Source organism: Aquarana catesbeiana, linkage group LG02 (genome assembly GCF_042186555.1).
Source record: "Aquarana catesbeiana isolate 2022-GZ linkage group LG02, ASM4218655v1, whole genome shotgun sequence".
Classification (NCBI taxonomy): Eukaryota; Metazoa; Chordata; class Amphibia; order Anura; family Ranidae; genus Aquarana; species Aquarana catesbeiana.
Window position 1 is genome coordinate 812776744 of NC_133325.1, and position 26980 is coordinate 812803723.

A 26980-nucleotide genomic window follows, 5' to 3' on the forward strand; every position below is an offset into this window, starting at 1 on the left:
GGTCCGGTATTGGGGGAGTGTCTGGTATTGGGGGAGGGTCCGGTATTGGGGGAGGGTCCGGTATTGGGGGAGGGTCCGGTATTGGGGGAGGGTCCGGTATTGGGGAAGGGTCTGGTATTGGGGAAGGGTCCGGTATTGGGGAAGGGTCCGGTATTGGGAGGGTCCGGTATTGGGGGAGGGTCCGGTATTTGAGTGGTGTCCGGTATTGGGGGAGGGTCCGGTATTGGGGAAGGGTCTGGTATTGGGAGGGTCCGGTATTGGGGGAGGGTCCGGTATTTGAGTGGTGTCCGGTATTGGGGGAGGGTCCGGTATTGGGGGAGGGTCCGGTATTGGGGGAGGGTCTGGTATTGGGGGAGGGTCTGGTATTGGGGAAGGGTCTGGTATTTGAGTGGTGTCTGGTATTGGGGGAGGGTCTGGTATTTGAGTGGTGTCTGGTATTGGGGGAGTGTCTGGTATTGGGGGAGGGTCTGGTATTGGGGGAGTGTCTGGTATTGGGAGGGTCTGGTATTGGGGGAGGGTCCGGTATTGGGGGAGGGTCCGGTATTGGGGGAGGGTCTGGTATTGGGGGAGGGTCTGGTATTGGGGGAGGGTCTGGTATTGGGGGAGGGTCTGGTATTGGGGGAGGGTCTGGTATTTGAGTGGTGTCTGGTATTGGGGGAGGGTCCGGTATTGGGGGAGTGTCCGGTATTGGGGGAGGGATTAATGAGCGATGTTCAGATGTAATGGAACACGAAGTGCAGTTTCCTCCTTTTCATGATCCTCGGGTCCTGCCGCCATTTTGTGGGCGGGGTCTGTGTCTATTGGAAATGTGGACCTTCCAATGCGTTGCAGTCACTTGATGTGAAGAGCCTCATAGATTATATTGGTGGTCCTGCGTTGTAGCTCACATGAACCGCCATGGTGGGCGGAGCCTTGAACAAGGACTGCGTACTTTGATGTGACATTGCGGATCCGGTGTGGAGGTGGTCGGTGGTGTGAAATCGTTCCGCCGCGCTCAAAATGGTCATCAACGATTAAATATTGTTCCGTCTGGCCGGGAATGAGATTATAATGAGGATCATTAATGCGGGACGTGGATTTCCCTCCGACTCCTGAGTGCGCAAAACCCAACCCCCTAATCTGTGTGCATCTACCGGACTGACAGCCCCACCCTCTGCCCGACACACAATATTATTATTATTATTATTATTATATACAATGTTACAATATAAATTTCTCAATATAATGTAATAATAGTAGTGCAGCAGATTTATAGGTACAATGTAATATTGGCGCAGCAGATCTTCGAATACAATGTAACAATACTAATGTAGCAGATCTATGAATACAATGTAACAATACTAATGTAGCAGATCTATGAATACAATGTAACAATACTAATGTAGCAGATCTATGAATACAATGTAACAATACTAATGTAGCAGATCTATGAATACAATGTAACAATACTAATGTAGCAGATCTATGAATACAATGTAACAATACTAATGTAGCAGATCTATGAATACAATGTAACAATACTAATGTAGCAGATCTATGAATACAATGTAACAATACTAATGTAGCAGATCTATGAATACAATGTAACAATACTAATGTAGCAGATCTATGAATACAATGTAACAATACTAATGTAGCAGATCTATGAATACAATGTAACAATACTAATGTAGCAGATCTATGAATACAATGTAACAATACTAATGTAGCAGATCTATGAATACAATGTAACAATACTAATGTAGCAGATCTATGAATACAATGTAACAATACTAATGTAGCAGATCTATGAATACAATGTAACAATACTAATGTAGCAGATCTATGAATGAAGCCTGCAGTAGTTGTTTGCAAGCTTCATTCTTGGGATTTGCAGAGCCGGGTCAAGTTGTCAGATGAAAAGCTCCTTGTAGTAATAATCGCTCCCTGAGAACATTTTGGGGGGAATTTACTAAAACTGGAGAGTGCAGAATCTGGTGCAGCTCTGCATGGCAGCCAATCGGCTTCTTACTTCAGCCTCTTCAATAAAGCTTTGACAAAATCCCTGGAAGCTGATTGGCTCCCATGCAGAGCTGCAGTGGGTTTAGTAGATCCTCTCCTATGTATTGGCTCATATGGAGTGTCCGTAGAAAGTGATAATGATCTTCCCTTATCTCTGTACTCATCGGTCACATCCGCCATCTTGGTTCTCTCCCCGCAGTGGTCGCTGGTAGGGGGCGCCGCCTATGAGGTCAGCACGGCCAGCTCACTGTTTTTCGGAGGAGTCCTGATTGGAGTCGTGGTATTTGGGCAATTATCGGACCGAATTGGCAGGAAACCCGTCTATATCACAGGTAAGGGGGTGACTTGGGGGTGTATGGGTCTAGGTGTTGGGGTACTACAGACAGAACTGGGGTCACAGCGCTGGAACTTCTTTCTAGTTCTAGAGAAAAAAAAAATATCCTTGAGTCAAGTTCTGTAAACTGCGAGGATTTGATCCGACTACATTCCTGATTCTTACCTGCTTCTGTTCTGTAGACATGGAGAGGAAGCGTGCTTGTCCACCTACCAAGATCCTTCAAGATGAGTGTAGAGTGGTGATGTGTGCGTCCCTCATCACTGAGATCAGGGCCGGAGGATGGTGTGTGATTACATTACCCCCCGTACCTCTTGATGGAGCAAAGCAGTCCCCTCATTTCCATTATGGGCCGGGTGACTTTGCTGGTACTTCAAATAAAGTATTCCAGAGATTTGTGGGGGACGAACCGGACTTTTGTGGCAATATTGTTTTATTTTCATCGGGAACACATTGGGGGACATTGGTTACTATGCACAATTTAAGTCAATCCGCTTCCAGGTTCTATTGTCAAAGCTTCATTGAAGGAGCTGATTGGCTCCCATGAACAGCTGCACCAGATTCTGCACTCTCCAGTTTTAGTAAATCTCCTCCATTGCTCATAAACATTGATCAGATGGGAGATAGAGAGATACAAAGTAACATTGTTTATAAACATTGATAGAGAGATACAAAGTAACATTGTTTATAAACATTGATAGAGAGATACAAAGTAACATTGTTTATAAACATTGATAGAGAGATACAAAGTAACATTGTTTATAAACATTGATCAGACGGGAGATAGAGAGATACAAAGTAACATTGTTTATAAACATTGATAGAGAGATACAAAGTAACATTGTTTATAAACATTGATAGAGAGAGACAAAGTAACATTGTTTATAAACATTGATCAGACAGGAGATAGAGAGATACAAAGTAACATTGTTTATAAACATTGATCAGACGGGAGATAGAGATGAGGATGGAGGATAGTTGTAGATAAATGTGGATGGAGGATAGTTGTGATGGATAAAGTAATAATGATGGATGTGGATGGATGGAGGAATGATGTGGTTGAAGGATGTTGCTGGAGGATATGGATGTAGATGAAGGATGGATGTGGATGGAGGATGGATGTAGATGGCTGTGGATGGAGAAATGATGATGGATGTGGTTGGAGGATGGATATGGATGGAGGATGTTGCCGGAGGATGTGGATGGAGGATGGCTGTGGATGGAAGATAGATGAGGATGGTGGATGGATGTACTGAGGATGGACATGGTTGGAGGATGGATGTAGATGGATGTAGATGGGAGGGAGGATGGAAGTAGATGGAGGATAGCTGTAGATAAATGTGGACGGAGGATGGATGTGATGGATGGAGGAATGATGATGGATGTGGTTGGAGGATGGATATGGATGGAGGATGTTGCCGGAGGATGTGGATGGAGGATGGCTGTGGATGGAAGATAGATGAGGATGGTGGATGGATGTACTGAGGATGGACATGGTTGGAGGATGGATGTAGATGGGAGGGAGGATGGAAGTAGATGGAGGATAGCTGTAGATAAATGTGGACGGAGGATGGATGTGATGGATGGAGGAATGATGATGGGTGAAGGATGGATGTGGCTGGATGTGGTTGGAGGATGGACGTGGTTGGAGGATGTTGCTGGAGGATGTGGATGGAGGATGGATGTGGATGGAAGATAGATGTAGATAGATGTAGATGGATGAAGATGGAGGATGGACGTGGATGGACGTGATGGGTGTGGATGGAGGAATGATGAAGTATGTGGTTGGAGGTTGGATGTGGATGGATGGAGGAATGATGATGGATGTGGCTAGACGTGGTTGGAGGATGTGGATGGTGGATGGATTTAGATGGAGGATGGCTGTGGATTGAAGACAGATGTAGATGGATGAGGATGGTGGATGGATGGAAGGTAGATGGATGTGGATGGAAGGTAGATGGATGTGGATGGAAGGTAGATGGATGTTAATGGAAGAGGATGGTGTATGGTTGTGGTTGGAGGATGGACATGGGTGAAGGATGGATATGGTTGGAGGAATGATGGAGGATGGATGTGACTGGAAGTGGTTGGAGGATGGATGAGGATGGACGTGGTTCGAGGATGGATGTGGTTGAAGGATGTTGCTGGAGGTTCGCTGTGGATGGAGGATGGATGTGGATGAAGGATGCATACATATGGCTGTAGACGGAGGATATGGATGAGGATGGATGTGGATGAAGGATGCATAGCTATGGATGTGGATGATGGATGGTTGTAGATGGAGGATGAGCATGGAGGATGGATGAGGTTGGGGGATGGATGGAGGATGTAGATAGAAGAAGATGGACGTGGTTGGAGAATGGATGTGGATTGAAGGTAGATGGATGTGGATGGGCGTGGTTGGGGGATGGGCTTGGTTGGGTGATGGACGTGCATGAAGCATGGATGTGGTTGGAGGAATGATGGAGGATGGATGTGGCTGGAAGTGCTTGGAGAATGGACGTGGTTGGAGGATGTTGCTTGAGGATGGATGTGGATATCTAGATGGATTTAGATGGAGGATCGCTATGGATGGAGGATGTAGATGGATGAGGATGGACATGGTTGGAGGATGGATGTGGATGGATGAGGATGGACGTGGTTGGAGAATGGATGTGGATGGGCGTGGTTGGGGGATGGGCTTGGTTGGGGGATGGACGTGCATGAAGCATGGATGTGGTTGGAGGAATGATGAAGGATGGATGTGGCTGGAAGTGCTTGGAGAATGGATGCGGTTGGAGGATGTTGCTGGAGGATGGATGTGGATATCTAGATGGATGTGGATCGAGGATGGATGTGGCTGGGCGTGGATGAAGGATGGATGTGATTGGAGGATGTGGATGGAGGCTGGATGTAGATGGAGGATGGCTGTGGATGGAAGATGAATAGAGATGGAGGAGGATGGTGGATGGATGTACCATGGATGTGGATGGAGGAATGATGATGGATGGAGGATGGATGTGGCTGGATGTGGTTGGAGGATGTTGCTGGAGGATGTGGATGGTGAATGGATTTAGATGGAGGATAGCTGTGGATGGAAGATAGATGTACATGGATGAGGATGGTGGATGGATGTACTGTGGATGGAGGATGGATGTGGATGGAAGAGGATGGTGTATGGTTGTGGTTGGAGGATAGATGTGGTTGGGGGATGGAAGTGGATGAATGATGGAAGATGGCTGTAGCTGGAAGTGGTTGGAGGATGGACTTGGATGGAGGATGGATGTGGATGAAGGATGCATAGATATGGATCTAGATGGAGGATCGTTGTGGATGGAGGATGGATGTGGCTAGGCGTGGATGGAGGATGGATGTGGCTGGGCATGGATGGAGGATGGATGTGGGATGTGGATGAAGGATGCATAGATATGGATGTGGATGATGGATGGCTGTAGAAGGAGGATGAGCATGGAGGATGGGGGATGGATGAGGATGGAGGATGTAGATGGATGGGGATGGACGTAGTTGAAGGATGGATGTGGATGGTTGTAGATGGATGAGGATGGACGTGGTTGGAGGATGGATGTGGATGGAAGGTAGATGCATGTGGATGGAAGAGGATGGGGGATGGGCATGGTTGGGGGATGGATGTGGATGAAGGATGGATGTGGTTGGAGGAATGATAGAGGATGGATGTGGTTGGAAGTGGTTGGAAAATGGACGATGTTGCTGGAGGATGGATGTGGATGAACGAAGCATAGATATGGATCTAGATGGAGGACTGATGTGGATGGGCGTGGTTGGAGGATGGATGAGGATGGATGTAGATGAAGGATGCATATATATGTATATGGATGGAGGATAGATGTGGATGTGGATGGTGGAAGATGGATGATTGATGTAGATGTACTGTATGTGGATAGAGGATGTGGATGGAGGATGTGGATGGAGGATGTGGATGGAGGATGGATGTGGATGGAGGATGGATGTGGATGGAGGATGGATGTGGATGGAGGATGGATGTGGTTGGAGGATGGATGTGGGTAGAAGATGGATGTGGATGATGAATGGATGTAAATGGAGGATGGATGGAGGAATAAGGATGAAGGATAGATGTAGATGGAGGAATTTAGATGCAGGTTGGATGTAGATGGATGTGGATGGAGGGATGAGAATGGATGGTGGATAGATGGTGGATGCAGAATAGATGTTGATGGGATATGGATGGATGTGGGCGGAAGATAGATGTAGATGGAGGTTGGATGGATGTGGATGGACAATGAATTAGGATGGTTGTAGATGGATGAAGGATAGATGTGGATGAATTAGGATGGTTGTAGATGGATGGAGGATAGATGTAGCTAGAGGTTGGATGTGCATGGAGGAATGTTAATGGGTGGAGGATAGATGTGGATAGAGGAATGTAGATGGAGGATGGTTGTAGATGGATTCAGGATAGATGTAGATGGAAGTTGAATGAGGATGGTTGTAGATGGATGAAGGATAGATGTAGATCTTGGAATGTAGATGGAGGTTGGATGTGGATGAAGGATGGATTAGGATGGAAGTAGATGGATGTAGATAGAGGTTGGACGTGGATGGAGGAATGTAGATGGAGGATGGATGTGGATGGATGGAGGAAGGATGTAGATGGAGAAATGTTTATGGATGGAGGAATGTTGATGGATGGAGGAATTGGTTTGATGTTTGTAGGGTGAATGATAATACAAGATCTGGAAAAGTATCTGAAGCGTTGGGATCCATTTCCTTCTAGAATCCCAATGACACCACATTGAGGTTTTGGCTATGAAGGGTGGGAGAGGGATTTCCGCATTTTCATGTGTATGGTATATGATGTCATGTGACCTCCAACATGGGCTGGATGGGGGTAATCGGGGGGGGGGGGTGTAAATGAGGGGTCATGTGACACAGGTGTTTCTCTTTCAGGTCTGGCTCTGGATCTCTCCTTCTCTCTGATGAACGCTTTGTCTCCATCGTTCACCATCTTCCTCATCACCCGCTTCATGGCAGGAATCGCCAATGGTGGAATGTCGCTTGTCGCCTTCGTGCTTCTAAATGAGTACATTGGTGCCACCTACTGGGCTCTGGCTGGTAACCTTCCACCCTGACCTTCAATGTGTCATCTGCTGTCATCCTCACTGGGTGTCCTCTGCTGTCCTCCCCTCTGGGTGTCCTCTGCTGTCCTCCTCTCTGGGTGTCCTCTGCTGTCCTCCTCTCTGGGTGTCCTCTGCTGTCCTCCTCTCTGGGTGTCCTCTGCTGTCCTCCTCTCTGGGTGTCCTCTGCTGTCCTCCTCTCTGGGTGCCTCTGCTGTCCTCCTCTCTGGGTGTCCTCTGCTGTCCTCCTCTCTGGGTGTCCTCTGCTGTCCTCCTCTCTGGGTGTCCTCTGCTGTCCTCCTCTCTGGGTGTCCTCTGCTGTCCTCCTCTCTGGGTGTCCTCTGCTGTCCTCCTCTCTGGGTGTCCTCTGCTGTCCTCCTCTCTGGGTGTCCTCTGCTGCCCTCCTCTCTGGGTGTCCTCTGCTGCCCTCCTCTCTGGGTGTCCTCTGCTGCCCTCCTCTCTGGGTGTCCTCTGCTGTCATCCCCTCTGGGTGTCCTCTGCTATCCTCCTCCTCCTCTCTGGGTGTCCTCTGCTATCCCCTCCTCCTCTCTGGGTGTCCCCTGCTGTCCTCCTCTCTGGGTGTCCTCTGCTATCCTCCTCCTCCTCTCTGGGTGTCTCTGCTATCCTCCTCCTCCTCTCTGGGTGTCCTCTGCTATCCCTCCTCCTCCTCTCTGGGTGTCCCCTGCTGTCCTCCTCTCTGGGGTGTCCTCTGCTATCCTCCTCCTCCTCTCTGGGTGTCCTCTGCTATCCTCCTCCTCCTCTCTGGGTGTCCTCTGCTGTCCTCCTCCTCCTCTCTGGGTGTCCTCTGCTGTCCTCCTCCTCCTCTCTGGGTGTCCTCTGCTGTCCTCCTCCTCCTCTCTGGGTGTCCTCTGCTGTCCTCCTCCTCCTCTCTGGGTGTCCTCTGCTGTCCTCCTCCTCCTCTCTGGGTGTCCTCTGCTGTCCTCCTCCTCCTCTCTGGGTGTCCTCTGCTGTCCTCCTCCTCCTCTCTGGGTGTCCTCTGCTGTCCTCCTCCTCCTCTGGTGTCCTCTGCTGTCCTCCTGTCCACAGCTCAGTGTCAGTTGCCATCTCTTTCCCTCCTCAGGGTCGGTGGCTGGAATGGGATTGCGTTGGGAATCTCACAGTTCGCTCTGATTGGCTATTTTTGTGCGGTCTTGGCGTCTGTTGGCGGTTTTGGTGAACATACATGGCCTAGCGGTGTTCATCCTTTTCACTGTGGAGTACGTTTTCTGATCGCATGGTGAGGACTCGTCCTCTGGGGGGGTTCTGATCACAAGGTGATGTCCTCTGTCTAATCCATTCATTACACTGTGCTCTCTTTAGGTGGCTCCCGAGTCTCCCCGCTGGCTGTACTCTCAGGGCCGCCTGGAGGAAGCCAAGGACTCTTTGCTCTTCCTGGCACGCTGGAACCGTGTAAAGCCGGCTCCTTTCTCCCTCACCCCCCGGCAGAAGAGTTATGTCCAGGAGTCCAATGTCTTCACCCTTTACCGGCACGCCCTTCTGCGGAAACGCACGTTGGTCATGATGTGGGTTTGGTAAGTAAGGAGACAGCATATCATCTACCGGCTCCCCCCCCCCCATGACTGATCACATGACTCCTGTGCCTCAGGTTCGTCTGCAGTCTGGTGTATTATGGCCTCACACTGAGCTCCGGTCAACTGGGTGGAGACCTCTACCTGAGTCTGGCGCTGTCCGGTCTGGCCGAACTGCCGGCGTATCCCATATGTATGTATCTACTCAACCACAGGAGGTGAGTGCATGAGAACCGTCCATGTCTGACCTTCATCCCTCATCCCATTCCGAACCGCCTGTCCCTCTATAGTAACTCTTCTCCGACCCGTCTGTCCCCCTATAGTAACTCTTCTCTGACCGTCTGTCCCCCTATAGTAACTCTTCTCCGACCCGCCTGTCCCCCTATAGTAACTCTTCTCCGACCCGCATGTCCCCCTATAGTAACTCTTCTCCGACCCGCCTGTCCCCCTATAGTAACTCTTCTCCGACCCGTCTGTCCCCCTATAGTAACTCTTCTCTGACCCGTCTGTCCCCCTATAGTAACTCTTCTCCGACCCGGCCTGTCCCCCTATAGTAACTCTTCTCCGACCCGCATGTCCCCCTATAGTAACTCTTCTCCGACCCGCCTGTCCCCCTATAGTAACTCTTCTCCGACCCGCATGTCCCCTATAGTAACTCTTCTCCGACCCGCCTGTCCCCTATAGTAACTCTTCTCCGACCCGCCTGTCCCCCTATAGTAACTCTTCTCCGACCCGCCTGTCCCCCTATAGTAACTCTTCTCCGACCCGTCTGTCCCCCTATAGTAACTCTTCTCGACCCGTCTGTCCCCCTATAGTAACTCTTCTCCGACCCGTCTGTCCCCCTATAGTAACTCTTCTCCGACCCGTCTGTCCCCCTATAGTAACTCTTCTCCGACCCGTCTGTCCCCCTATAGTAACTCTTCTCCGACCCGTCTGTCCCCCTATAGTAACTCTTCTCCGACCCGTCTGTCCCCCTATAGTAACTCTTCTCCGACCCGTCTGTCCCCCTATAGTAACTCTTCTCCGACCCGTCTGTCTCCCTATAGTAACTCTTCTCCGACCCGTCTGTCCCCCTATAGTAACTCTTCTCCGACCCGTCTGTCCCCCTATAGTAACTCTTCTCCGACCCGTCTGTCCCCCTATAGTAACTCTTCTCCGACCCGTCTGTCCCCCTATAGTAACTCTTCTCCGACCCGTCTGTCCCCCTATAGTAACTCTTCTCTGACCCGTCTGTCTCCCTATAGTAACTCTTCTCTGACCCGTCTGTCTCCCTATAGTAACTCTTCTCTGACCTGTCTGTCCCCTATAGTAACTCTTCTTTGACCCGTCTGTCCCCCTTTAGTAACTCTTCTCCGACCCTTCTTTCCCCCCCTATAGTAGCTCTTCTCTGACCTGTCTGTCTCTCTATAGTAACTCTTTTCTGACCCGTCTGTTCCCCTATAGTAACTCTTCTCCAACCCGTCTTTCCCCCCCTATAGTAACTCTTCTCCGACCCGTCTGTCCCCCTTTAGTAACTCTTCTCCGACCCATCTTTCCCCCCTATAGTAACTCTTCTCTGACCCGTCTGTCCCCCTATAGTAACTCTTCTCCGACCCGTCTGTCCCCCTTTAATAACTCTTCTCCGACCCATCTTTCCCCCCTATAGTAACTCTTCTCTGACCCGTCTGTCCCCCTATAGTAACTCTTCTCCGACTCGTCTGTCCCCTTTAGTAACTCTTCTCCGACCATCTTTCCCCCTATAGTAACTCTTCTCTGACCCGTCTGTCCCCCGTATAGTAACTCTTCTCCGACCCGTCTGTCCCCTTTAGTAACTCTCTCGACCCGTCTGTCCCCTTTAGTAACTCTTCTCCGACCCGTCTTTCCCCCACTATAGTAACTCTTCTCCGACCCGTCTGTTCCCCTATAGTAACTCTTCTCTGACCCGTCTGTCCCCCTATAGTAACTCTTCTCCGACCCGTCTGTCCCCTTTAGTAACTCTTCTCCGACCCGTCTGTCCCTTTAGTAACTCTTCTCCGACCCTTCTTTCCCCCCTATAGTAGCTCTTCTCGACCCGTCTGTTTCTCTATAGTAACTCTTCTCCGACCCGTCTTTCCTCCCTATAGTAACTCTTTTCTGACCCGTCTCTTCCCTTTAGTACCTCTTCTCGACCGTCTTCCCCCCCTATAGTAACTCTTCTCCGACCCGTCTGTCCCCTATAGTAACTCTTCTCCGACCCGTCTGTCCCCTATAGTAACTCTTCTCCGACCCGTCTGTCCCCCTATAGTAACTCTTTTCTGGCCCGTCTGTCCCCCTATAGTAACTCTTCTCCGACCCGTCTGTCCCCCCTATAGTAATCACAGCTCAGTAGCGCCCTCTAATGATGTCTCCACTTTGTCTGCAGTGTTGGTCGAGACGGTCCCTCTGTCTGTTTCTCTGCACCGCCGGCAATCGCCTGTGTCTGCATTATATTCCTACCAGAGAGGAAGACAGGTACTCGTCACACCCGGACCTACACCATCACCCCCCCTGTACACCCGCATCACCCCCCCTGTACACCCGCATCACCCCCCCCCCTGTACACCCGCATCACCCCCCCTGTACACCCGCATCACCCCCCCCGTACACCTGCATCACCCCCCCCCCCCGTACACCTGCATCACCCCCCCGTACACCCGCATCACCCCCCCCGTACAGCCCGCATCACCCCCCCGTACACCCGCATCACCCCCCCCCGTACACCCGCATCACCCCCCCCCGTACACCCGCATCACCCCCCCCCCTCCGTAAACACACATTCCTGTACACCCCTCTCCCCCCTGTACACACACACACCCTCTCCCCCTTGTACACACACACCCCTATACACCCCTCTCCCCCCTGCACACACACACACACACACACACACACCTCTGTACACCCCTGTACACCCCTGTCCCCCCTGCACACACACACACACACACCCCCCTATACACCCCTTACACCCCTGTACACACACCCCCCTGTACAACCCTCTCTCCCCTGTACACACACACACACCCCTATACACCCCTCTCCCCCTTGTACACACACACCCCTATACAACCCTCTCTCTCCTGTACACACACACACACCCCTGTACACCCACATCACCCCCCCCGTACACACACACCCTGTACACCCCCCCCCCCCCCCCCGTACAACCCTCTCTCCCCTGTACCACACACACACACACACACCTGTAAACCCCTCTCCCCCCCTGTACACACACACACACACACACACACACCTGTACACCCCTCTCCCCCCCCATACACACACCCCTATACACCCCTCTCCTTGTACACACACACCCCTATACACCCTCTCCCCCCCTGTACACACACACACCTCTGTACACCCCCCCCCCCATACACACACCCCTGTACACCCCTGTCCCCCCTGTACACACACACACCCTATACACACCTTACACCCCTGTAACACACCTGTACCACCCCCCCCCCTGTACAACCCTCTCTCTCCTGTACACACACACACCTCTGTACACCCCTCTCCCCCCCCCCCCCCATACACACACCCCTGTACACCCCTGTCCCCCTATACAACCCTCTCTCTCCTGTACACACACACACACCCCTGTACACCCACATCACCCCCCCCGTACACACACACCCCTGTACACCCCCCCCCCCCCGTACAACCCTCTCTCCCCTGTACACACACACACACACCCCTATACACCCCTCTCCCCCCTGCACACACACACCCCTGTAAACCCCTCTCCCCCCTGTACACACACACACACACCTCTGTACACCCTCTCCCCCCCCCCCATACACACACCCCTGTACACCCCTGCCCCCCCTGTACACACACACACACCCCTATACACCCCTTACACCCCTGTACACACACCCCCCTGTACAACCCTCTCTCCCCTGTATATACATACACACACACACACACACACACACACACACACACACACACACACCCCTATACACTCCTCTCCCCCCTGTACAAACACACCCCTGTACACCCCCCCCCCGTACAACCCTCTCTCCCCTGTACACACACACACACACCTGTAAACCCTCTCCCCCCCTGTACACACACACACCTCTGTACACCCCTCTCCCCCCCATAACACACACCCCTGTACACCCCTGCTCCCCCTGTACACACACACACACACCACACCCCTGTACACACACCCCCCTGTACAACCCTCTCTCCCCTGTACACACACACAGACCCCTATACACCCCTCTCCTTGTACACACACACCCCTATACACCCCTCTCCCCCCTGTACACACACACACCTCTGTACACCCCTCCCCCCCCCCATACACACACCCCTGTACACCCCTGTCCCCCCTGTACACACACACACACCCTATACACACCTTACACCCCTGTACAACCCTCTTCTCTCCTGTACACACACACACACCCCTGTACACCCCTCTCCCCCCTGTACACACACACCCCTGTACACCCCTCTCCCCCCTGTACACACACACACCTCTGTACACCCCTCTCCCCCCCCCCCCATACACACACCCCTGTACACCCATGTCCCCCCCCTATACAACCCTCTCTCTCCTGTACACACACACACACCCCTGTACACCCACATCACCCCCCCCCCCCGTACACACACACCCCTGTACACCCCTGTACACCCCTCTCCCCCCTGTACACCCCCCCCCCCCCCCCGTACAACCCTCTCTCCCCTGTACACACACACACCCCTATACACCCCTCTCCCCCCAGCACATACACACACCCCTGTAAACCCCTCTCCCCCCTGTACACACACACACACACCTCTGTACACCCCTCTCCCCCCCCCCCCACACACACACCCCTGTACACCCCTGCCCCCCCTGTACACAACACACACACCCCTATACACCCCTTACACCCCTGTACACACACCCCCCTGTACAACCCTCCTCTCTCCTGTACACACACACACCCCCCCTATACACCCCTCTCCCCCCTGTACACACACACTCCTCTGTACACCCCTCTCCCCCCATACACACACCCCTGTACACCCTGTCCCCCTGTACACACACACACACACCCCTATAAACACCTTACACCCTGTACACACCCCCCCCCCCTGTACACACACACCCTGTACACCCCTCTTCCCCCCTGTACACCCCTCTCCCCCCTGTACACACACACACCCCTGTACACCCCTCTCCCCCTGTACACCCTCTCCCCCCTGTACACACACACACCCCTGTACACCCCCCCGTACAACCCTCTCTCCCCTGTACACACACACACACCCCTATACACCCCTCTCCCCCCCCCCCCATACACACACCCCTGTCCCCCCTATACAACCCTCTCTCTCCTGTACACACACACACACACCCCTGTACACCCACATCACCCCCCCCCGTACACACACACCCCTGTACACCCCCCCCCCCCCCCCCCGTACAACCCTCTCTCCCCTGTACACACACACACACCCCTATACACCCCTCTCCCCCCTGCACACAACACACCCCTGTAAACCCCTCTCCCCCCTGTACACACACACACACACCTCTGTACACCCCTCTCCCCCCCCATACACACACCCCCTGTACACCCTTACACCCCTGTACACACACCCCCCTGTACAACCCTCTCTCCCCTGTATATACACACACACACACACACACACACACACCCACACACCCCTATACACTCCTCTCCCCCCTGTACACACACACCCCTGTACACCCCCCCCCCCCCCCCCCGTACAACCCTCTCTCCCCTGTACACACACACACACACACCTGTAAACCCTCTCCCCCCTGTACACACACACACCTCTGTACACCCCTCTCCCCCCCCATACACACACCCCTGTACACCCCTGCCCCCCCTGTACACACACACACACACCCCTGTACACACACCCCCCTGTACACCCTCTCTCCCCTGTACACACACACACACCCCTATACACCCCTCTCCCCCCTGTACACACACACACCTCTGTACACCCCTCCCCCCCCCCCATACACACACCCCTGTACACACCTTACACCCCTGTACAACCCTCTCTCTCCTGTACACACACACCACACACACACACACACCCCTGTACACCCACATCACCCCCCCCGTACACACACACCCCTGTACACCCCCCCCCCCCCCCCGTACAACCCTCTCTCCCCTGTACACACACACACACACCCCTATACACCCCTCTCCCCCCTGCACACACACACCCCTGTACACCCCCCCCCCCCCCGTACAACCCTCTCTCCCCTGTACACACACACACACACCCCTGTAAACCCCTCTCCCCCCTGTACACACACACACACACCTCTGTACACCCCTCCCCCCCCCCCATACACACACCCCTGTACACCCCTGCCCCCCCTGTACACACACACACACCCCTATACACCCCTTACACCCCTGTACACACACCCCCCTGTACAACCCTCTCTCCCCTGTATATATACACACACACCCACACACCCCTATACACTCCTCTCCCCCCTGTACACACACACCCCTGTACACCCCCCCCCCCCCCGTACAACCCTCTCTCCCCTGTACACAACACACACACACACACCCCTGTACACACACCCCCCTGTACAACCCTCTCTCCCCTGTACACACACACAGACCCCTATACACCCCTCTCCTTGTACCACACACACCCTATACACCCCTCTCCCCCTGTACACACACACACCTCTGTACACCCCCCCCCCCCCCATACACACACCCCTGTCCCCCCTGTACACACACACACACACCCCTATACACACCTTACACCCCTGTACACCCCCCCCCCCTGTACACACACACCCCTGTACACCCCTGTCCCCCCTGTACACACACACCCACACCCCTTATACAACACCTTACACCCCTGTACAACCCTCTCTCTCCTGTACACACACACACACACACACCCCTGTACACCCACATCACCCCCCCCGTACCACACACCCCTGTACACCCCCCCCCCCCGTACAACCCTCTCTCCCCTGTACACACACACACACACCCCTATACACCCTCTCCCCCCTGCACACACACACCCCTGTAAACCCCTCTCCCCCCTGTACACACACACACACACACACACACCTCTGTACACCCCTCCCCCCCCCCCATACACACACCCCTGTACACCCCCTGCCCCCCCCTGTACACACACACACACCCCTATACACCCTTACACCCCTGTACACACACCCCCCTGTACAACCCTCTCTCCCCTGTATATACACACACACACACACACACACACACAACCCACACACCCCTATACACCCCCCCCCCCCGTACAACCCTCTCTCCCCTGTACACACACACACACACACACCTGTAAACCCTCTCCCCCCCATACACACACCCCTGTACAACACACCCCCCTGTACAACCTCTCTCCCCTGTACACACACACAGACCCCTATACACCCCTCTCCTTGTACACACACACCCCTATACACCCCTCTCCCCCCTGTACACACACACCCCTATACACCCTCTCCCCCCTGTACACACACACACCCTCTGTACACCCCCTCCCCCCCCCCCATACACACACCCCTGTACACCCCTGTCCCCCCTGTACACACACCCACACCCCTATACACACCTTACACCCCTGTACACCCCTCTCCCCCCTGTACACACACCCCCCTGTACAACCCTCTCTCCCCTGTATATATATACACACACACACACACCCACACACCCCTATACACTCCTCTCCCCCCTGTACACACACACCCCTGTACACCCCCCCCCCCCGTACAACCCTCTCTCCCCTGTACACACACACACACACACCCCTGTACACACACCCCCCTGTACAACCCTCTCTCCCCTGTACACACACACAGACCCCTATACACCCCTCTCCTTGTACACACACACCCTATACACCCCTCTCCCCCCTGTACACACACACACCTCTGTACACCCCCCCCCCCCCCATACACACACCCCTGTCCCCCCTGTACACACACACACACACCCCTATACACACCTTACACCCCTGTACACCCCCCCCCCCCTGTACACACACACCCCTGTACACCCCTGTCCCCCTGTACACACACACACACCCCTATACACACCTTACACCCCTGTACAACCCTCTCTCTCCTGTACACACACACACACACACACCCCTGTACACCCACATCACCCCCCCCGTACACACACACCCCTGTACACACCCCCCCCCCCGTACAACCCTCTCTCCCCTGTACACACACACACACACACCCCTATACACCCCCTCTCCCCCCTGCACACACACACCCCTGTAAAACCCCTCTCCCCCCTGTACACACACACACACACCTCTGTACACCCCTCCCCCCCCCCATACACACACCCCTGTACACCCCTGCCCCCCCCTGTACACACACACACACCCCTATACACCCCTTACACCCCTGTACACACACCCCCCCTGTACAACCCTCTCTCCCCTGATATACACACACACACACACACACACACACCCACCACCCCTATACACCCCCCCCCCCCCCCCGTACAACCCTCTCTCCCCTGTACACACCACACACACACACACCTGTAAACCCCTCTCCCCCCCATACACACACCCCTGTACACACACACCCCTGTACAACCCTCTCTCCCCTGTACACACACACAGACCCCTATACACCCCTCTCCTTGTACACACACACCCCTATACACCCCTCTCCCCCCTGTACACACACACCCCTATACACCCCTCTCCCCCCTGTACACACACACACCTCTGTACACCCCTCCCCCCCCCCCCCATACACACACCCCTGTACACCCCTGTCCCCCCTGTACACACACCCACACCCCTATACACACCTTACACCCTGTACAACCCTCTCTCTCCTGTACACACACACACACACCCCTGTACACCACATCACCCCCCCCGTACACAACACACCCCTGTAACACCCCCCCCCCCCCGTACAACCCTCTCTCCCCTGTACACACACACACACACCCCTATACACCCCTCTCCCCCCTGCACACACACACCCCTGTAAACCCCTCTCCCCCCTGTACACACACACACACACACACCTCTGTACACCCCTCTCCCCCCCCCCCATACACACACCCCTGTACACCCCTGCCCCCCCTGTACACACACACACACCCCCCTGTACAACCCTCTCTCCCCTGTATATACACACACACACACACACACACACACACACACACACACACACACACACACACACACCTATACACTCCTCTCCCCCCTGTACACACACACCCCTGTACACCCCCCCCCCCCCGTACAACCCTCTCTCCCCTGTACACACACACACACACACACACACACCTGTAAACCCCTCTCCCCCTGTACACACACACACCTCTGTACACCCCTCTCCCCCCCATACACACACCCCTGTACACCCCTGCTCCCCCTGTACACACACACACACACACCCCTGTACACACACCCCCCTGTACAACCCTCTCTCCCTGTACACACACACAGACCCCTATACACCCCTCTCCTTGTACACACACACCCCTATACACCCCTCTCCCCCCTGTACACACACACCCCTATACACCCCTCTCCCCCCTGTACACACACACACCTCTGTACACCCCTCCCCCCCCCATACACACACCCCTGTACACCCCTGTCCCCCCTGTACACACACACACACCCCTATACACACCTTACACCCCTGTACACCCCTCTCCCCCTTTACACACACACCCCTATACACCCCTCTCCCCCCTGTACACAACACACACCTCTGTACAACCCTCCCCCCCCATACACACACCCTGTACACCCCTGTCCCCCCTGTACACACACACACACCCCTATACACACCTTACACCCCTGTACAACCCTCTCTCTCCTGTACACACACACACACACACACACACCTCTGTACACCCCTCTCCCCCCCCCCCATACACACACACCCTGTACACCCCTCTCCCCCCTGTACACCACACACCCCTGTACACCCCTCTCCCCCCTGTACACACACACACCTCTGTACACCCCTCTCCCCCCCCCCCCATACACACACCCCTGTACACCCATGTCCCCCCTATACAACCCTCTCTCTCCTGTACACACACACACAGCCCCTGTACACCCACATCACCCCCCCCCCCCGTACACACACACCCCTGTACACCCCTCTCCCCCTGTACACCCCCCCCCCCCCCCCCCGTACAACCCTCTCTCCCCCTGTACTCACACACACACACACCCCTATACACCCCTCTCCCCCCTGCACATACACAAACCCCATACACCCCTCTCCCCCCTGCACATACACACACCTCTGTACACCCCTCTCCCCCCCCCCCCCATACACACACCCCTGTACACCCCTGCCCCCCCTGTACACACACACACACACCCCTATACACCCCTTACACCCCCTGTACACACACCCCCCTGTACAACCCTCTCTCTCCTGTACACACACACACCCCCCCTATACACCCCTCTCCCCCTGTACACACACACTCCTCTGTACACCCCTCTCCCCCCCCCCCCCCATACACACACCCCTGTACACCCCCTGTCCCCCCTGTACACACCACACACACCCCTATACACACTTACACCCCTGTACACACCCCCCCCCCTGTACACACACAACCCCTGTACACCCCTCTTCCCCCCTGTACACCCCTCTCCCCCCTGTACACACACACACCTCTGTACACCCCTCTCCCCCCCCCCATACACACACCCCTGTACACCCCTGTCCCCCCCTGTACACACACACACACACACACACACCCCTGTACACCCCTTACACCCCTGTACACACCTTACACCCTCTGTACAACCCTCTCTCTCCTGTACACACACACCCCTGTACACCCACATCACCCCCCCTTACACACACACCCCTGTACACCCACATCACCCCCCCCGTACACAACACACCCCTGTACACCCCCCTGTACACCCCCCCTGTACAACCCTCTCTCCCCTGTACACACACACCCCCCTATACACCCCTCTCCCCCCCCTGTACACACACACACACCCCTGTAAACCCCTCTCTCCCTGTACACACACACCCCTGTACACCCCTCTCCCCCCGTAAACACACACCCCCTATACACCCCTCTCCCCCCTGTACACACACACCCCTATACACCCCTCTCCCCCTTGTACACACACACCCCTATACACCCCTCTCCCCCCTGTACACACACACTCCTCTGTACACCCCTCTCCCCCCCCCCCCCCCATACACACACCCCTGTACACCCCTGTCCCCCCTGTACACACACACACACACCCCTATACATACCTTACACCCCTGTACCACACCCCCCCCCCCCTGTACACACACACCCCTGTACACCCCTCTCCCCCCTGTACACACACACCTCTGTACAACCCCTCTCCCCCCCCCATACACACACCCCTGTACACCCCTGTCCCCCCTGTGTACACACACACACACACACACACACACACACACACACCCTATACACACCTTACACCCTCTGTACAACCCTCTCTCTCCTGTACACACACACACACACACCCCTGTACACCCACCATCACCCCCCCGTACACACACACCCCTGTACACCCCCCCTGTACAACCCTCTCTCCCCTGTACACACACACCCCCCTATACACCCCTCTCCCCCCTGTACACACACACCCCTGTAAACCCCTCTCTCCCTGTACACACACACCCCTATACACCCCCTCTCCCCCCCGTACACACATACCCCCCTATACACCCCTCTCCCCCCCCTGTACACACACACACCCCTGTACACCCCTCTCTCCCTGTACACACACACTCCTGTACACCCCTCTCCCCCCCCCCCGTACACACACACCCCCCTATACACCCCTCTCCCCCCTGTACACACACACACCCCTGTAAACCCCTCTCCCCCCTGTACACACACCCCTGCACACACCCCCCCCCCCCCCCCTGTACACACACACCTCCGTACACCCCCCTATAAACACACACACGCCTATACACCCCCCTTGTACACCCCCCCTACACACACACACACACACACTGCCCATACACACACACACATGTATCTCTAATATATATATATATATATAATTATTAAACACACACCATCCCCTGCACACACACCCCCTCTGTACACACGACAGTAATAATTTGTGTGTTGCAGGGTTTCTGTCTGTGGTGAACAGTCAGATGCTGTCATTGGCCGGGAAGTTATGTATTAGCGCCGCTTTCAACACTGTTTATATTTACACAACGGAGCTGTACCCCACTTCTGTGCGGTAAGTGAGCACTATGGGGGGGCTGTCATAGATGTCTGGGCCATAGCCGGCTGTCCCCTTTTATGGGGGGGTCAAAAACCTTGTGTGCAGCGTGTATGGGGGGGTCGGACACCTTGTATGCAGCGTGTATGGGGGGGTCGGACACCTTGTATGCAGCGTGTATGGGGGGGTCGGACACCTTGTATGCAGCGTGTATGGGGGGGTCGGACACCTTGTATGCAGCGTGTATGGGGGGGTCGGACAACCTTGTATGCAGCGTGTATGGGGGGGTCGGACACCTTGTATGCAGCGTGTATGGGGGGGGGGGGGGGGTCGGACACCTTGTATGCAGCGTGTATGGGGGGGTCGGACACCTTGTATGCAGCGTGTATGGGGGGGTCGGACACCTTGTATGCAGCGTGTATGGGGGGGGGGGGGGGGGGTCGGACACCTTGTATGCAGCGTGTATGGGGGGGTCGGACACCTTGTGTGCAGCGTGTATGGGGGGGTCGGACACCTTGTATGCAGCGTGTATGGGGGGGGGGGGGTCGGACACCTTGTATGCAGCGTGTATGGGGGGGGTCGGACACCTTGTATGCAGCGTGTATGGGGGGGTCGGACACCTTGTATGCAGCGTGTATGGGGGGGTCGGACACCTTGCATGCAGCGTGTATGGGGGGGGGTCGGACACCTTGCATGCAGCGTGTATGGGGGGGGGGGTCGGACACCTTGTATGCAGCGTGTATGGGGGGGGGGGTTGGACACCTTGTATGCAGCGTGTATGGGGGGGGGGTCGGACACCTTGTATGCAGCGTGTATGGGGGGGGGTCGGACACCTTGTATGCAGCGTGTATGGGGGGGGGTCGGACACCTTGTATGCAGCGTGTATGGGGGGGGGTCGGACACCTTGTATGCAGCGTGTATGGGGGGGGGGGTCGGACACCTTGTATGCAGCGTGTATGGGGGGGGGGGGGTCGGACACCTTGTATGCAGCGTGTATGGGGGGGGTCGGACACCTTGTATGCAGTGTGTATGGGGGGGGGTCGGACACCTTTGTATGCAGTGTGTATGGGGGGGTCGGACACCTTGTATGCAGTGTGTATGGGGGGGGGTCGGACACCTTTGTATGCAGCGTGTATGGGGGGGGGGTCGGACACCTTGTATGCAGCGTGTATGGGGGGGTCGGACACCTTGTATGCAGCGTGTATGGGGGGGGGGGGGGGGTCGGACACCTTGTATGCAGCGTGTATGGGGGGGTCGGACACCTTGTGTGCAGCGTGTATGGGGGGGTCGGACACCTTGTATGCAGCGTGTATGGGGGGGGGGGGGTCGGACACCTTGTATGCAGCGTGTATGGGGGGGGTCGGACACCTTGTATGCAGCGTGTATGGGGGGGTCGGACACCTTGTATGCAGCGTGTATGGGGGGGTCGGACACCTTGCATGCAGCGTGTATGGGGGGGGGTCGGACACCTTGCATGCAGCGTGGTATGGGGGGGGGGGGTCGGACACCTTGTATGCAGCGTGTATGGGGGGGGGTCGGACACCTTGTATGCAGCGTGTATGGGGGGGGGTTGGACACCTTGTATGCAGCGTGTATGGGGGGGGGTCGGACACCTTGTATGCAGCGTGTATGGGGGGGGGTCGGACACCTTGTATGCAGCGTGTATGGGGGGGGGGGGTCGGACACCTTGTATGCAGCGTGTATGGGGGGGGGGGGGTCGGACACCTTGTATGCAGCGTGTATGGGGGTGGGGGGTCGGACACCTTGTATGCAGCGTGTATGGGGGGGGGGGGGTCGGACACCTTGTATGCAGCGTGTATGGGGGGGTCGGACACCTTGTATGCAGTGTGTATGGGGGGGGGTCGGACACCTTTGTATGCAGTGTGTATGGGGGGGTCGGACACCTTGTATGCAGCTTGTATGGGGGGGTCGGACACCTTTTATGCAATGTTAATGTCAGAAACCATGAATCAGACTGAGACAGAAGTACAGGTAAATCACACTTGTTTAATAATAAAAGTAAATAGAACAAACGTAGTCAAAACATAGCCAAAGTTCAGGAACGGCTAGTCAGACAAGCCAAACGTAAGGAAGCCGGAGATGAGCGTAGTAAAACAGCAAGCAGGATCTGGAGCCGGAAGGGATGTCAGCCAAGCAAGTCTTTTAACATGAACACAGGAGATAGTCTCTGTGATGTTGACCAAGGCGAAAGCAGAGATCCTATGGACTGGACGGCTTATGTAGGCAGGACTGACGAGCAGGATATCATCAACAGCTGAGTAACTGTGGAGAGAGATGAGAGCTAGCAATTAGCTGACAGCTGAGCGGCCAGCTCAGAGAAGGAAGGGCTGAGCCCAGCCCTGACAGTTAATGGGGGGATCAGTATGTATGGGGGTTCAGTCATCTTCTGTGCAATATTGATGGGGGGGATCAGTCATCTTGTACGCAGTGTGTATGGGGGGGGATCAGTCATCTTGTACACAGTGTGTATGGGGGGGGGGGGATCAGTCATCTTGTACGCAGTGTGTATGGGGGGGGGATCAGTCATCTTGTACGCAGTGTGTATGGGGGGGGGATCAGTCATCTTGTACGCAGTGTGTATGGGGGGGATCAGTCATCTTGTACACAGTGTGTATGGGGGGGATCAGTCATCTTGTACACAGTGTGTATGGGGGGGGATCGGTCATCTTGTACACAGTGTGTATGGGGGGGGGATCAGTCATCTTGTACGCAGTGTGTATGGGGGGGGATCAGTCATCTTGTACACAGTGTGTATGGGGGGGGGGGGATCAGTCATCTTGTACGCAGTGTGTATGGGGGGGGGGATCAGTCATCTTGTACGCAGTGGGTATGGGGGGGGATCAGTCATCTTGTACGCAGTGTGTATGGGGGGGGGGATCAGTCATCTTGTACGCAGTGTGTATTGGTGGTGGGGGGGTCTGTGGATTGCTCCATATAGCTTGTCCTTGTCTTGCAGGAGTCTGGGGATGGGAGTCTGCTCCATGTTCTCCCGATTTGGTGGGATCATCGCTCCTTTCGTCCCGGCTCTGGTATGGAGAAAAAACGATTTTTTTTTATATCATTCATTGTATTAATATTTAAAAATCAAAGCATAACCAGACCAATGATGGGGGGAGGGGTGTCTCCTATTTATATACTGTCATGCAGCAGCCTACTGTATAATGAGTGTGGCCTGGAGGACCTCTGTCATATTTCTAAATATATGAATCTATAGTGAGATAAGAGCCAGTTAGAGCCCATTGAACCTCCAAGCACCAGTTAGAGCCCATTGAACCCCAGAATTTTGACCCCATTGAACTCCCAGGAGTAATTTGGAGCCCCATTGTACCTCGAAGAGTTGGTCAGAGTCCATTGACACTCCAGGAACAAGGTAGAGTTCATTGAATCCCAAGGAGACAGTTAAACCCCCAAGATCCACTCAGTCCATTAAATCCCAAGATCCACTCAGAGCCCATTGAACTTACAGGAGTCTGTTAGAGGAAACAGAAGCCAGCTGGAGCCCATTGAACCCCCAGAAACCAGCTAGAGCACATTGATCCACCAGAAGCCAGTTGGAGCCCATTGAACCTCCGAGAGTCAGTCAGAGCCCTTTGATCCCCAGGAGTCAGTCGGAACCCATTGATCCCCCAGGAGTCAGTCGGAACCCACTGATCCCCCAGGAGTCAGTCAGAGCCCATTGAAGCCCAGGGAGTCAATCGGAGCCCATTGAAGCCCAGGGAGTCAATCGGAGCCCATTGAAGCCCCCGGGAGTCAGTTGAACCCCATTGAAGCCCCAGGAGTTAGTCTGAGCCCATTGAAGCCTCGTGAGTCAGTCGAAGCCCATTGAAGCCACAGGAGTCAGAGCCCATTGAACCTACAGGAATCTGTTGGAGCCCATTGAACCCCCCAGTTGTCAGTTAGAGTCCATTGACACTCCAGGAACCAGGTAGATTCAGACCTGGAGTCAGAGCCCATTGAAGCCCCAGGAGTCGGAGCCCATTGAAGCCCCAGGAGTCAGTCGGAGCCCATTGAAGCTCCAGGAGCTTGTTGGAGCCCACTGATCCCCCAGGAGTGAGAGTTTATTGAACCCCACAGGAGTTAGAGCCCATTGACACTCCGGGAACCAGGTAGAGTTAATTAAACCACAGGGAACCAGTTTACATCTCATTGAGCCCCAAGATCCACTTAGAGCCCATTGAACCTACAGTAGTCTGTTAAAGCACACAGGGAGCCCATTGAACCCCCAGGAACCTGTTGGAGCCCATTGAACTCCCAAGAACCTGTTGGAGTCCATTGTACCCCCAAGAGCCCATTGAGCCCCCCACAGAGCAAGTTGGAGCCCATTAAAACCCATAAAGACACCTTCTTTAGGGACTCCAATATATTTAATTTAGAATGGAAAATTTACTGAAAAGTTTTGGCAAAGCAAACACCCAATTTTGCTCATCACCACCATAGAGGATGTGTGATACATGTTGGCAAAAGGTCACTGTAGGTGATATGTATAACCTCCTCCCCACTGTCCGATGACCCTCTTCTCATTGTATGTCCCTGTTGTGTCCCTCAGCGTCCTCTGCGATGGTATCTGCCCTACATTGTTTTTGGTGTCTCTGGGATGTCCGCCGGCCTCTTGAGCCTCCTGTTACCGGAGACCCTGAACACCCCACTCCCTGACACCCTGTCCGACCTGCAGTGGTGTCCTACCGACGTCTGCTGACCAAAGAGGGGGAGGAGGAGACACTGCTGAGCGAGGAGCCGATTGGAGGAAAACAAGTATGACATCATAGAGGGGGAGATGGTGGTCATGTGATGGGGCTTTTAGAAGAAGGGAGATTGGGAAATATCTGCGGTGGGCCAGCAATAGGCAGTAAGGGTCCATTTATAAACCGAGGAACAACCTGTACTGGAGGAATATGGGGCGGCCATCACTGACCTCCTTCTGTAAATGCTACCTACCTGGCTGTCCTTGGCTTCAGTACTTTCTGCGTCCCTTACTGCATAAGCATGTAGAAAGTGAAGTCGGAGAACCAAATCTGAATACTGAAAGATTGTGGGGGGTTTAAGGGGGAAATTAAATAGGGTTGGTGAGCGGATGGGTATGGGGGTGTGAGATTTGGGGGTAGGGAGACGAATAATGAGGGTGGTAGGTGAAATTGAGGAGCAGTGGGGGGGTCTAGAGGAGGTGCAAGAATAGGTAGGGGTAGTTGAAGGGGATGGGGTATAGAGATGGGAAGGGTGAGACTGGAGGGGGGTATTGGGAAGGGGATGAGAAGGTGGGATAGAGGAAGGGAGGGGTATAGAGGGAGGAAGTGTAAGAATAGATAGGGGTAGATATGGAAGGGGGTTATAGAGATGGGAAGGGTGAGACTGGAGAGGGGACATAGAGGGGGGATTGTGAAGGAGGATAGTGGGGGGGTATAGAGATGGGAAGGGTGAGACTGGAGAGGGGGGGATTGTAAAGGAGGATAGTGGGGGGGAGGGATATAGAGGGAGGAGGTGTAAGAATAGATAGAGGTAGAATGGAGGAGTTGGAAGGGGGGGTATAGAGATGGGAGGGGTGAGACTGGAGAGGGGGGATAGTGGGGGGGGTGAGAAGGAGGGATAGAGGAAGGGAGGGATATAGAGGGAGGAGGTGTAAGAATAGATGGGGGTAGAATGGGGGAGTTGGAAGGGGAGTGGGTATAGAGATGGGAAGGTGAGACTGGAAAGGGGGCGGGGGGGGGGGGGACGGTGGGGGGAGGGGTAAAGAGATGGGGAAGGGTGAGATTGGA

At 54.5% G+C, this 26980-nt stretch overlaps 1 protein-coding gene across 1 annotated transcript; it reads left to right on the top strand.

The window, feature by feature from the left end:
* Positions 1–2204: 2204 nt before the first annotated feature.
* SLC22A15 (solute carrier family 22 member 15) lies at positions 2205–26187 on the top strand. The gene is given in 13 exon segments (XM_073617606.1): positions 2205–2333; positions 7262–7426; positions 8510–8527; positions 8530–8567; positions 8569–8640; positions 8749–8960; positions 9035–9175; positions 11349–11382; positions 11384–11426; positions 21113–21227; positions 24187–24259; positions 25777–25900; positions 25903–26187. Coding segments are annotated over 12 exon segments (1092 nt in total). The 5' UTR covers positions 2205–2333; positions 7262–7290; the 3' UTR covers positions 25989–26187.
* Positions 26188–26980: the final 793 nt, after the last annotated feature.